Source organism: Amaranthus tricolor, chromosome 8 (assembly GCF_026212465.1).
Source record: "Amaranthus tricolor cultivar Red isolate AtriRed21 chromosome 8, ASM2621246v1, whole genome shotgun sequence".
In the NCBI taxonomy this organism is placed as follows: domain Eukaryota; kingdom Viridiplantae; phylum Streptophyta; class Magnoliopsida; order Caryophyllales; family Amaranthaceae; genus Amaranthus; species Amaranthus tricolor.
In genome coordinates, this window is record NC_080054.1 from 20,999,970 (window position 1) to 21,013,775 (window position 13,806).

Below are 13,806 nucleotides of genomic sequence, written 5' to 3' on the forward strand. Positions count from 1 at the left end.
AACACTTTTAACCATTATTCATAGCAAGAATCAATAAAACTAATACACCACCAAAATGTAATATGAAAGCCCACAGCATTTCTAATTTCAAAGATAACACCTTTAATTATTACTCATAGTAAGATTCAAAGAAATTAACACACAATCAACACACAACCCATAATTTCTAATCATACTTCAAACCCTAAATCATAAATATGTCTAATTCATCCATCAAACTCTTACCCACAAAAAGATTCAATGAACTTATCACAAAACCAACATCAAACTCAATACACTTAATAAAACTCCAAATAAAAACTAGAAATTAATTAGAGAAAAGAGAAGAGATGGCTTAAAATGGGGAAACTAGAAAATGATCAGGGTATAGGTGGTTATTGTGGTGGTGTGGAGCACAAAAATGGCGGAGGAAAGCTGTGTGGTGCTGCTGCTGCCTTGGCGTCACGGCAGCTTGCTGCTGTTGGGAGGGAAACGTAGTTGTTGCTGCCGCCAGAAGGGAGGAGTACGGATGGTTGCAGCCGCCTACTGCTTGTGGAGGGTGGACGTCGGGCTGCTGCTGCCGGTTACGGGGAGGCGTGGTCTGGTGGTGTTGATGGTGGCACGCAGGTAGTGAGGGAGAAGGAGAGTAAGGTGTGCTAACTTGCTTTTGTTTGAAAATGAGGGAGTAATGGGTGTTTACTACTTAAAACCCTAACACCTCTTTTTATTTTATTCATTTATTTATTTATTTATTTCTAGATTACCTTCTTGAAGTGCCCAACAAAGAAAGCTCACTTATGTGTGCTCACAAGTTCTAATAAATAAAATGATTTCGATTCAACCACTTTATTTTTAGTAATCGCAAATTTATTTTTAATATAAGTATGTTAATGTTTAAATTCGTATATGAAAGAAATTTATTAAAACTAATTCAAAAATAATTAAATATAACTGTAAAATCTTTAATTGTTATTAAAATATTAAATAATTACGTCATTAAAACCTTGGGGTGTTACACTTCCATTGATTTATCTCAATCATTTTCTTTGAATTACTTATTTCTTTATCACTAGAACGTCATCGATCTTAGAAACGATTTAACTTAAATGTCCGACATGTAACCGAAATTCATATTTGTATGATATTCGGTTCACATTAACCCGGACTATTACATGTTTACTTTGATTAGATTTCAACCTTTGATGCCTATATTGTTAAGCGGTTGTATGGGGTTTTGCAGTTACTTAGTGTTCGCATCTTGGAGATGTCCTTGCCCTAGAATGAGAAGAAGAAGAAGAACGAGAAGAAAAATTTGTGTTCATTTGAACAAATTAGGAAAAAATTAGAAAACAAATACAAGAAATAATGGGAGGGGAGGTCAATTTTACAGCAATAGAGGTGAATGAGAAAAAACCAGAGGTTGAAGAAGAAAGAAAACATAGAGGAAAACTAGAGGAAGCAAAAGGTATAAGAAAGAAGAAAGTAAAGGTCAATTTATCACCTAACAACTGGTAAAGATTAGATAATCAATATTCTTGGGTAAGTGATACCAATGTTGGGATTATTTAGGTTTAATCAAAAGTGGGATTATTGTGGGCAATTTTTCCAACATTTTATAGGTAAAGTTAAGCAACTTGGATTGTATTATAAGGGTGCGAAAAAGGAATAAACTGAATGTGTCTACAACAACTACAATAGTATGCCCTGGGATTTTAGAAAACCAATGATAAAATTCATGGAGACATCCAACCATACTTTATTAGGAATGACCAAGGGTCTTAATAAGCCAGAAGATACAATAATTTCAAATTTGGTAACTTGGTAAATAGAACAGTTTCTTACAAACTGCCTAGTATCTCTAGTCATGCCTTTCCAATATAACAAAGTCTTCACCTTTCTGACTGTGATGTCTCTTCCTGAATGGCCATTTTTATGTGTTAAATGGTACCAAGATATATGATAGCTTTTATGAGCTCAGGGTTAACTCCATCTAACTTTTCTTTTCACTGAAATTGAGGTACAAGATTGTTTTGTTATAATTTGAAAATAATGATTTGTGGATAAGCATCAGAGGAATAGTTGAGCTAAATATTTGCCATTAAATTGCAAGATACTACACAAATTTTCATGAACAATATTTTAGCACATGCACTCTTAAAAGAGCATTAGCACCTGTTTTTTCTTTGCCTTTCTTGTATTGGATCTCGAATTGAAATACCATAAGTTTAGTGAGCCATAGTCGTTGAAAAAGTGTAAAGATCGCTTATTTAAGGAGCCGTTGAAGGTTCTTTTGATTAATTTTCCCCATAAAATGAGCTCTTGATAACTGTCTTTTCCACTTTTGTACAACAAACACTAGTGCTAATAGCTCTTTCTTATCGGTGGATAGTTTCTTCCATCTAGGACCTAAAGATCTGCTAATGTAAGCAATGAGATGGCGTTCTTGCATGAGGACTGCACCAATACCATCTTTAGAAGCATTTGTTTCCACTCTAAACAATTTATTAAAATGAGATGGTCTAACAGAGGTACATCTAATACCCATCAAATCAAGAAAGTAACCACCTCATTAGCGATGCATCTCCCTTGAAAGGAAATATGCCCTACATGAATATTACCCAATTAAGTTTGAGCGATGCTCAAAATTTAAGGTAGCTAATGGCTTAGTCAACAAGTCAGGCTGATTGTTGCTTGTATGAACCTTACCCAAGACCACCTTTCCGTTTTTCAATGGTGTCTCTAATGTAATGGAAATTCACATTGATGTGCTTTGTCCTCCTATAATAAGATTTTAGATTCAATGTAGACCTTCAATTCACCAACAAAAGCTCCTAGCCGTTAGGCTTCTTTAAAACCCTTTGTTATTGTCATGTACTCGACCTAGGTAGTAGATTGACCTACTACCCCCTTTACAATGTAGATCACCAACTTAGAGCGGACCTTTCAAGACAAAACACATATTCTGAAGATGACTTTTTCTCATCAAGATCTCCACCATAATCGAAATCCACATAACCATACAAGCCATCATCATTCCCCAATACTTAATACATGTGCTAAATGTACCTCGCAAATACATAAGGATCTAATTTACCACAAACCAATGAGCCTTATCCGGATTTTCCATATATATCTACTGACAACGCTAACGGCTTGAACAATGCTCGGTCGAGTAGAAACCATAACATACATTATGCTCCCCACTGCATTAGCATATGGATTGATGCCTTGCAATTATTTTCCTCTTTAGACTTAGGACAATCCATCTTAGATCGCTTCATTTACAATGCTATAGGAGCAGAGATGATGTAAAATTTCATCAAAATCCATTCAATGTTCATTGCTTGGGATAAGCATAAAAATCCGGTTTTCTCGATCTCTAATGATTTCCATATCGAGAGTCTTCTTTGCAACCTCTAAATCTTTAATATCAAACTCTCCCTTTAACATCCTCTTTCACCTACTTCACTTCAACAATGTCTTTTACTATCACAAGCATATCATCAACATATAGCAAAGGATACAACAAAGAACCTGCACACACTTCTTTCACTTGTCTCTTAGGTCTCCCTTGTGTAATGTTTGTAATTTGCACTATTGGCGATGTGTCCTTCCTAGGAATAGTGAATTTTCTAGAGGTTGAAGAGAAAGGAACATCTCCACCTACTTGAGGTGTAACACCATTATCGCACTTCACCTCCGCTATCCTTCTCTATCTCTACCTTGGAAACTTCCTTTGAGCTCTCATCATGAAGAAACACAGACTCGTTGAAAGTTACATTTCGGCTTGTGATGAGTACTCTTAATGTGCTAGGATCTTATATTCTAAACCTTTTTGTAAACTAAGAAAACACACTTCTTGGGACAAGGCTCCAACTTCCCATCATTTACATATGCATAATCAGGTAAACCAAAGATTACAATTTTAAAATAGTCAACTAGTGAACCTGACCATGCCTCTTCTACCATCTTCAACCCAAGAGCGGGGTTAGGTGATCTATTCGCCAAATAAGCCGTCATCTTGACCACTTCGGTCCAAAACCCCTTACTTAACTCAGCATTTAAAGGAATACATCGAGCATTTTCTAGTAGAGTCCTATTTATTCTTTTTGCCACCTCATTTTGTTGAGGTCTACTTGCATAAGTCCTGTGACGAACAATACCAAGGTTCTTACAAAAGTTGTGAACGCTGCTTTTACAAACTTAAGCCCGTTATCCGTTCTCAACCTCCTCACTTACTTTTCGGTTTGCTTCTCATTCATTGTCTTCTATTCTTTGAATTCCCCAAAGATCTCATCCCTACGCTTCAAGAAGAATAGCCATACTTTTCTAGCGTAATCATTAATGATTGTAAGCATATATCTAGAGTCTCTTTTGGAAAAAACCCTTAAAAGGATCCCACAAATCCGAATGAATGTAATCAAGTTTCAACTTCGTTCTATGCATGGCCGCCTGGAAGCTAACCCTCTTTTGTTTACCAAGCAAACAATGCTTACAAAACTCCATAGAATCCGTAACTTGATTACCTAAAAGACCTCTATTGGATAGCTCGGACAAACCCCTCTCACTCATGTGCCCCAACCTTGAATGCCATAATTATGTATGATTAGCCTCTTTTATTGAAGAACTAACGCTAGATACGGAACCCTCAATAGTAGACCCGGTGAGCTCATATTGTGATTCAATCTTCTTACCTTTCATGACCACTTGAGAACCCAAAGCAACTCCAAGAGCACCCTTTTCAAGAGTACATCTACACACATTACCATCAAAAATTCAAAAGTACCCGAGGACATCAAATTTTTCTTCATATCGGAAACATGCATGCTTAATATTAAACAAAGTACGCACAGTACCATCAAAAATATGGATTTCAATAGACCCAATACCCATAACCTCACATGAAGATTGTTTACCATAAGCACAACTCCCCATTAAATACTATCATATGTGGAAAACCAATAACTATTAGGAGTTATGTGGTATGAACACCCTGAATCAAGTATAATGATCATTTGTCCTTACTTCTCGTGGCATATTTTTTTTAACATGGAATTTCTTTTGGCAATCATATCACACAATATTCTTATGCCTAGTCAAGACTTGGACTTTGCATGATTGGATTTATTTCCACCAGAATTACCCTTGGATCTTCCTAAACAACAAGGGCCTCTCCTTTGTGTCAAGTCATTATTCTTAGTTAATTGTTTCCCAAGTAACTCTCTTTGTTACAAGGCACTCTTAGCCTCCGTAAGAGTAATAACCTCCGTCTCCCTAAAATGCTTGCTATCTTTTGGCAAAGAACACCACAATTTTGTAGCAAGATTCTCATGTAAACTAACATTAAGATTGCTCAAATTCATAACAGTAGAATCAAATTCATCAAGATAAGATTTTGAGAGTATTACCTTCCTCAAGTCTAACATCATGGAGCTTGCTCTTCAACAACAATCGATTTATCACCAACTTTGTCATGTATAAGGATTCTAGCTTAAACCATAATCCCATCATTGTCTCCTCCTTGGGCAGCTCTTTAAACACTTCATTTCATGGACTAAGTTGTATCATTTTAAGAGCCTTTGTGTCCATTGATTTCTTCAAATTCTTCAATGGGCATGGATGAAGATTTCTTTGACCTTGCTAACATTGCCTTCTCTAACCATTTTGCACCAAGATAGCCCTCATTTTGAGTATCTATAAGAAAATTCTCTATTTTAAACTTTGTAAAACCCATGACTACAAAAAACCAATCTATAAATCATCAAAATAACCTAATTTACTATAACCCAAACTTTCTAAAGATTTCAATCTTGGCTCTTGATACCAATTTGTTAGAGCTATTGCAAAATAAAGATGAAGAATCTTAACAAATAATGAAATAAAGGATTGCAAAAAGATAAAGAAACACATAATTTGGTAGATGGAAAAATCCTAAAACCAATTTGGTATTAGATTACAACACCCACCCAAGAACAATTGGAAGTTAACCTTATTGATTTAGAGTTTGTTGGTTACAAAGAATAATTCTAACTCTTGGAGAACTCCCTAAGCTTGTACCTATGAAGAAATTGAAAAATCCCCAATTTCTTCTCTCTAGAACGCTAAGTATATTTTTGGTCTTAACTCTATAGATTCCCCAATTGAATGATCAAATAAACTCTCCTTCATCTACCTTTAATGATGTACAAAGGCTTTACAATATAATGGGAAAAAAATAGATTTGTAATAAATTGAAGACGATTGCACGCACAAGCCAACAAACCAAAATTACAGAGTTGCTCGACTCAGTCGAGCGACTCCTCTTGGTCGGATTTTCACTTCATTTATGGAGCTAGACTGATCTCACATATTACCTTTGTCAACATATATCTTCAATGTTCCACATCCTCAATACACTTTATGAACATCAAGGTTGAGATATGAATCACCACATCAAACAAATTTCTAAAATTGACAATCATAATCTTAATCACCATCTCATCCAGAGACTCATTTCACTCACTTACACTAACCAAAGCTTATTGGAGTGTAATAAAAGCACAAAGGTAGAAAAATGACAAAAAATACTTGTAAAAGCCCTTTTGATTAATTGTTGCATATTTGCATCAAGCCATCAAGAATGAAAAACAAAAATCATGACAATCAATAGAGAGCGATAACATTTTTCCACATTCATTTAACACTCGATATACATTATTTAAAACTAGAAACTGTGACCAAAATCCTCGCTATTGTGTCGTTTCCGCACTCAAAAAGTTCGAAATCACTATATTACATCAGGTTTAAAAAAATATTACGACGACCACGGAAAAAAAAAAAAGAGGGACGGAAGGAAGGAGGATACCGGTATAGAGATAAATGTAACCTTATTGGAGGCCAAAGGCAAGCCAAAACCAAAAATCATGGGGTAACTTCACTGTGCAAGAAGTACAAGAGATGAAAATACAGTATATGTGATCTTCTCTTAGAGAAATGTGCCTAAATTTTAAGTTTATTTATCCCAGTAGCCAAGTTTTTATCGGTAGAACTATCGTTAGAAGTCAGATTAAGGTTAAGCCAAGGGTGCTGCAGGCATTGCTCGGCAGTAGGTCGCTTCTCTGGAGCAAAGTCTAGGATGGGGTGTAAAAAATCAGCAAAATCACGGGCATCATCTTCGGAGAACTTGTACTTCTCAACTAGTAGTCGATCGAGTGACCAGAATTTGAGTCTTCTGATCCTCTTTAGGTCCCCATATCTGTCAAAGAAGTCTTTGGAACGCGCTCCTCCATTAGCTATCTGCTCAAGCAAGCAATAGGAGAACTGCAAGTCAGGAAACCTATCCGGGAACGGAAATTTGGAAGAATTAATGTTTACTCACCTTTTTAGGAATTTTTCCCAAAAGCTCCATCATCAGGGCAAGATGATCCTGAAATACATGACATACGGAAAAAAAATGATCAAAATTCCGTATGTATATTATTTATACATCTTTCAGAATCATATCACATCAGCGGATGACCAAAGTGCAAGTGCAAGTGCAAGAGTGAAGCAGGAAAAAGCATTGTCGTATCATCTCGGTAATGAACAAAAAAATTTAACTCGATAGGCAAATATCTTTACTGAAACCTAATGAACTTTTCATTTTGTCGTGTCCTGAAAACAGCTTCATATATCAATCGTTTTATCCCTCTTTGCTTAAACATCATCTAAAAACTGTCCCTTTACCCACCATCGATTTTTCGTTCCACTTTTAACAACAAATCCCACAAATTCTAGTGTTAGACCTAATATTACAAAGGGTCTCATCTGTTAAACCCCCTATAATTTGGTTTAATAGATTATAAGATGTGAATGAGACGAAAAAAAAATTTTCGTTTTTTAGATTATCAGAATCATCACCAATTCACCACACAAGCATGCTTACTAAAGGCGTTAAATCAAGTGTTAGACAGAATTATTAACTAAAAAGAACACCATTTGTAATATAATGACAAAAATCTACCTCATCGTCCGTAAATCCTTGGCCTCCTTTAGGAGCAAACAACATGTCTCCAGTAGCAAGCTCAAACGCTGTGCAACCAAATGACCACATGTCAGCAGACACAGTATAGCCCGAACGAATAATAACTTCCGGAGCTCTATATTGCCTTGTCTGTATTTCTTCCATGAATTGTTGATCGGCCCTACACGCATTGCCAAAGTCTACAACTTTGCATTTCATATCAATCCCCTCCAGAGATCTTTTGGGTTTCGGGTTTTGTGTAACGCCCATGGAGGCCCGCCTCTCAGATATACGGGCAACTGCCATTCTTGCCCTTCTCTTAAGCTTTTTCTCAATCAAACTCATAGATACTCCTCCACCGTTATTCGTTCCTCCTTCAGGCCTTTCAAGAATTGGGGTAAATCCAGATTTGACGGGATCTTTGGCGGGATCAATGGGAGAATTGAGAAGAATGTTTTCGGGCTTTAGGTCAGTGTGGATTATATTAAGTTCTTGATGTAAATAATCCAATCCTATCAAAACGCATCTGCAAATTTCCCTAACTTTATTCAAATCCAGACCATTGTGACGGTTGTATCTAATTAAACGAAGCAAGCTATCCCCAAGAAACTCGAGAACCATGCACAGGTGCTGTCCATTTGGGCCTGTATGCTTGAAGTGGTCTATCAATCGAACGACGCACTTGGAATGTGATTGTTCACCTTCAGCAATCGCGGAGAGGATTTCAATTTCATGAAGAGCAGCCTGAGCGAACTGCTGAGCACTTTTCTGAATCTTCAAAGCCACAAAACTCTGGTACAACCACAAGCACCATAAAACATATAAAGAATACATCTTGTAAGTAAAATCCAACAAGAGGTTTAGATTAAGTAACAAAAAAAAAAGATGGATATTCTGAAACAAATTACAGAATGAAAACTTCTTAATGTTTCAAATATTTCCAAAAAAGCAGCAAAAACTGGTCTATAAAGTTGTCTGCCTCTAATTTTTGTTAGAATACAAAAAAAAAAAAAAAAAAAAAAAGATACTCTTGTTTGTTTTGAGTCCAACAGTATATGTGGGGGAAACTTAGAAAGATGTTTAAATTTGAAACCTAACCGAGTAACATTAGTGATGACAGGAATTTAACCAGGCAGACTATAAACTCTGTGTCTTCCTTCTCCTGGTTCATATGTAAAAGATAATGAGAAAAAGGTAAAGAGACCGTAATATAAAATCTATTACCACACTTATTTCATTATTCCAATTCCATTCAGTGACTCCCATCTAGGTAGCATTTGGGAGTCGGATGTACGCAACCACTAAATTGTAAAAACAAAAAGGTTGTTTCTGATTGACCCTTGACAGCAAATTCTCAGCAACTTCACATACAAGAAGTGCATTAGATTTAATAAGTTATTTCATCATAGTTCATTATAATCCAAAACCAAATAATTATGGATCTTTGGCACCATCGACAATGATCAATATAAAAAGTAGTTGAATAGGATTTCAATATCCTTCTCTCATACAATTTCGCTATCATACAAGAGTACAAAGTAAAAGGGGAAGCAAGCACTAATAAGTTATTCCACTGATCAATGACTTTTTTAACATCCTGCACAACCTTTTCTGCTAATTGGATTTCAACAAGTTCATTCTAAAATAGTTGTCAATCCGTACGCTTTGTGACAAGTTCCTCTAGTAGCAATTTCTTTCGATTGCACAATATTGTAGGTCTTCACAAAAATCACACTCGTTAGTCATGAAAACCCGTACAACGAAAAGTTTTTCAAATCAAATCGTACATTTTTTTTGCTTTATAGTCAAAGGCTGCTAGTTCTACCTCCATCTTTAATATCAATCACCACGATTTCAAATTCCACATCTAGCCCTGAATCCATAAAAACCCAAGACAAATGGTTGTCTATTTGTTCAATTCAAGCCTAACACAAAATTCATAGACATTTATTGGCATGTTTATGTACAAGCACTAGTACTTGGAGTGTTGATTAACCAAGTTATTAAAAACAAAACCAAGAAACCCTTGCCAGCGAGGGAATAAAAAGCATCATATGACATTAAATATCAACATAGGATCATTTATCACAAATCAATTGCCAAAATAAATTAGAAAGGGCAATTCCAAAATATTCTTGCAGGGGAAAAAGCTCATTTAGGCTTATTTTCACATATTTAAAGGGAAATTCTATGAGTCACCTCCATTACCTTTTTCCATTTGTCGTCCCTATCATTGTTTCCCTGAACGCAATACGATCCGGGACGTTGAACAGGAACATAATCGCAGTTTATTACCAATGGTGACTTCGGAACAGCAAGTATGATTTTGGTATTAAAATTTACAACTATGAATGTAAGTAGTTGAAAAGAAATGAAGAAAGGTCTTTTAAAAAAGAAAAGAGAAGAAAAGAGCAGAAAGAAAAAAGAAAAGGAAAACAGAAAAACAAAAACAAAAGAAAGAAAATATAAAAAAGAAAATGTAGCTTGCATAGTGTCACGTGATTCGCTAATTTTTTGAGAATCGCAAATCCCAACAAGCGAATAATGGTCGGTTATGGGCTATTTTATAGTCATTTTGAGTGAGTCACGAATTCAAAAATTGAATGGAGTTGCAAATTATATAACACTGAGCTTGCATATATGAGATTACACACGTCACATTTCATTTCTAAAACAAAAAAAAAATGTGGGTTGAGCCAAATAAAGGTTTGTATGAAATCTAATTATATAAAAACAAGATTTTTTACATCTCATCAACCGGCAACCATCTTTTATGAAAATATAACATTAAGTTTTTTCTTCTTCCCTTTTTCTTCTTTCTTCCTTCCCGGTCAGTATTTTCTTGTATCAATTTTTCATAAGATTTTGGTTCAAATCTAGTGCACAAGATCTAGTGTGGACGGCAAATGGAAGAATTTGGCCTTCTTGACTAGAGGTACAAAAACTTAACAACATTATCACCAAATTTTTGTTAGATTCTTACAAAGATTTTAAAGATGAGCACATGCTAAAAAAGTTGGCAATTAGGTCAAAGTACTAGAAAAGGTCAAATCCTGGTAAAACTAGGATAGAAGAAACAACTAAAGAGCTAAATTTGCATTCATGAATCATACCTTAGCAACATTCAATGGTTCAATAAAACCAACTAGTATCAGTTTAGGTCCCAAAAGCTTCTAAGAATAGAATTTCCAACCTAAGAAATTTTTAGAAGTATAAGTCAAACACAATTTATCTCCCTCGTAGCAAGTACAATTCAATAGCTGATATGATCATGTAATGCAAAATGTTTAGAGAAGTCCAAGTGTAAGCAATCTTTCCCCCAAACAACTAAGGAATATTAAACTAGAAAGTCTATTTAGTAAAATTTTTTCTTTTGGTTGTGAGAGCAGAACTAGTTCTGAAATTTCAACAAAGATCATAATTGAAAACTATTAAACTCTACAAGTCTCGCTACTCCTAAAAAAACTAGAATACTCGAATTAAACAACTTATATGTCAACAAGGTATTCAGCAATAGAGTGAACAAAGTTCTTCACTCCTCCATTTCCATTACCCAATGCCACCGAGAAGCTCCTATTTTTGGCTGGCTCTAATGTACACAGATACAAAACTTTACCCTTTAAGTTATAATAGCAAAGTCATTTCCGATTGAACCTTGATTGAACATGTCCAGCTTTATACTCTATTAATAAGTTCACATAATTTAATAGAACATTTAATTATATAAATAATTATAATGCATAAACGACGAACTATAGATCTTCAGTTGTATCAAGAATGGACATTAATTGGTCTTCACTACTGCTACCACAAATTCTTCAAACTCAATTGTCATCGTTCATGTCTATAAGATCCAACTACATACATACCTTGCTTAGACATAATTAAAGGACTAAGAATGCACGGTTCCTTTATATGTCACAAAAAGATCAAACCAGTAAGAAGAAAGGGTTCATCCTAGTATGTTTGGATTTGCCTGATCCAAAACAACTTTTCTATTGATGACAAGCTTATAAATTTCTCATAGTACACTAAATTAAACCTTGCTAATCAAGTCTCAAAAAGGAAACTTCCAAAAAGTCAGAAGCTTCATAGTAGACATCTTAGACAAAATATGTCCTTGTTGTCGAGGATCAACAACAAGTTTCAATAAAATGACACATAGATAAAGTAAACAAATTAAGCATCCTATAACACTCATCCTTACTTCTCTAACCTCTTATTCCTTCAACATACATTTACGTACCATCCACAACAAACAGTTTATCAACTACCTAGTGATCAATCACTTACATCATACATAACCCCAAACATTTGAAACAAAAAATGGTTCATAGATCATAAACTTATTAAGCGGTATCTGGTGACAAAATAAAATTGTAACGGAAAGGGAATGCATAAAGCGAGATTAGGAGAATGTTAAATGTTATCATTATTTACTGTTTGGTAAAAACTATAAAGAGATGTAAGGGAATGATATAAAAAGAGAGAACCAAAGAAAGGGAATGGGTTTCTAACGAGAAATGAGTGGTAACAGTATGAAGATATCCATTATCCTTATGAAAGGGATTAGGTTAACCCATTCTCATAACAAATACTAAGTGATGGAATGAGTCAAGTGAGCCTAAGAGCCTCATACCAAACATGCCTTAAGTCTTTACAGATGAAAGGGTCATTTTGATCTATAATGAAATCCCTAAAAGACAAAGAAACAAAAAGGTGGGAAATTATAATTAAGCAATTCAAAGGTTACTCTTTCCCTGGATAAAACAACTAAACAAGCATATGATCTTGAGTACAATCTCCAATTTAAAAGCTCCATTTACCATTGATCCAACTTTATAGCACCCATATCATTTATTAACATAACTACAAACACAAGGATCAATTACTATAAAAGGCAGATAAAACACAAAATAAAGACAATCTAACCAAAATAAAGACAACCCATCTAATTAATTCTTAAACAAAAAACAATCCAAGAATCTTATAGAATGATCCAGATCAAACAAAAATACCGAAAAAATCCTCAAAAGTATCAAAATTCAGATCAGGGAAAGAAACATACAGACTTAATAGTATCATATGCAAGCCAAACAGTTGAAAATTGTCCCCAACCCAATTTCCTTTGAGCAATGTAACGTCCACCATTGAAAGAATCACCCACTCTAACTGCATGATAACCTCCTTTTCTATATGATTCAAACTCCTCTTCTTCATCTGATCCAGAAGATGATGAACAAGACATTATCTTTTCTTATTTTTAACTCAAAATTGGTTGATTTTTCTATTAAAGGTAACACCTTTTAATGATTTTGGATTAAAAATAAAGAATGAAAATGATTTTTGAGCTTGATTTGATTTGAATTAATTCGGGTATGATTCAAAAAGTTGGCTTTGTAGATGAATTGAAATGGTAATTTGCATATAATGTGTTTCATATGATTTTTGGGAAAGAGAGAGAGAATGAGAAAAGACAGAGAAAATTGATTTGCTGTAAATATATGTGGCCTCCCATACAAGACTTCTTCCGCTTTTCTCTCTTTTTCTTTCTTTTTCTTTCATTTTCTTCTTTCTTTCATTCCATTCTGGAATTTGAGATATCAAAATCAATACTCAAAAAATATTTTCTTGCTTTTTAATATAAAATGAAAATGGATAGAATTATAGGTTCAGGATTTTACTCAAATCTTCTTGGATTCGACCATTATTCTTAAAATTTTAGGTTTTATAATTTGAAAATTTAAAATATATAAGCAAAAGAATATAAATAAAATTCAATAACAATTAATTTTTAAAAGTATTTCTCAAAGTAAACAGTTTTTATGCGAAGTTGTGGTCAGGAT

The 13,806-nt window shown here is 34.5% G+C and overlaps 1 protein-coding gene across 1 annotated transcript; it reads right to left on the minus strand.

The window, feature by feature from the left end:
• Positions 1-6,628: 6,628 nt before the first annotated feature.
• Positions 6,629-13,586, minus strand: LOC130820774 (uncharacterized). The gene is made up of 4 exons (XM_057686284.1): positions 13,029-13,586; positions 7,961-8,752; positions 7,337-7,384; positions 6,629-7,254 (listed from the first exon to the last, which is right to left on the minus strand). Exons 1-4 carry the CDS (start codon positions 13,206-13,208, stop codon positions 6,958-6,960), a joined length of 1,317 nt encoding a protein of 438 aa, XP_057542267.1. The 5' UTR covers positions 13,209-13,586; the 3' UTR covers positions 6,629-6,957.
• Between the last annotated feature and the right edge of the window lie 220 nt (positions 13,587-13,806).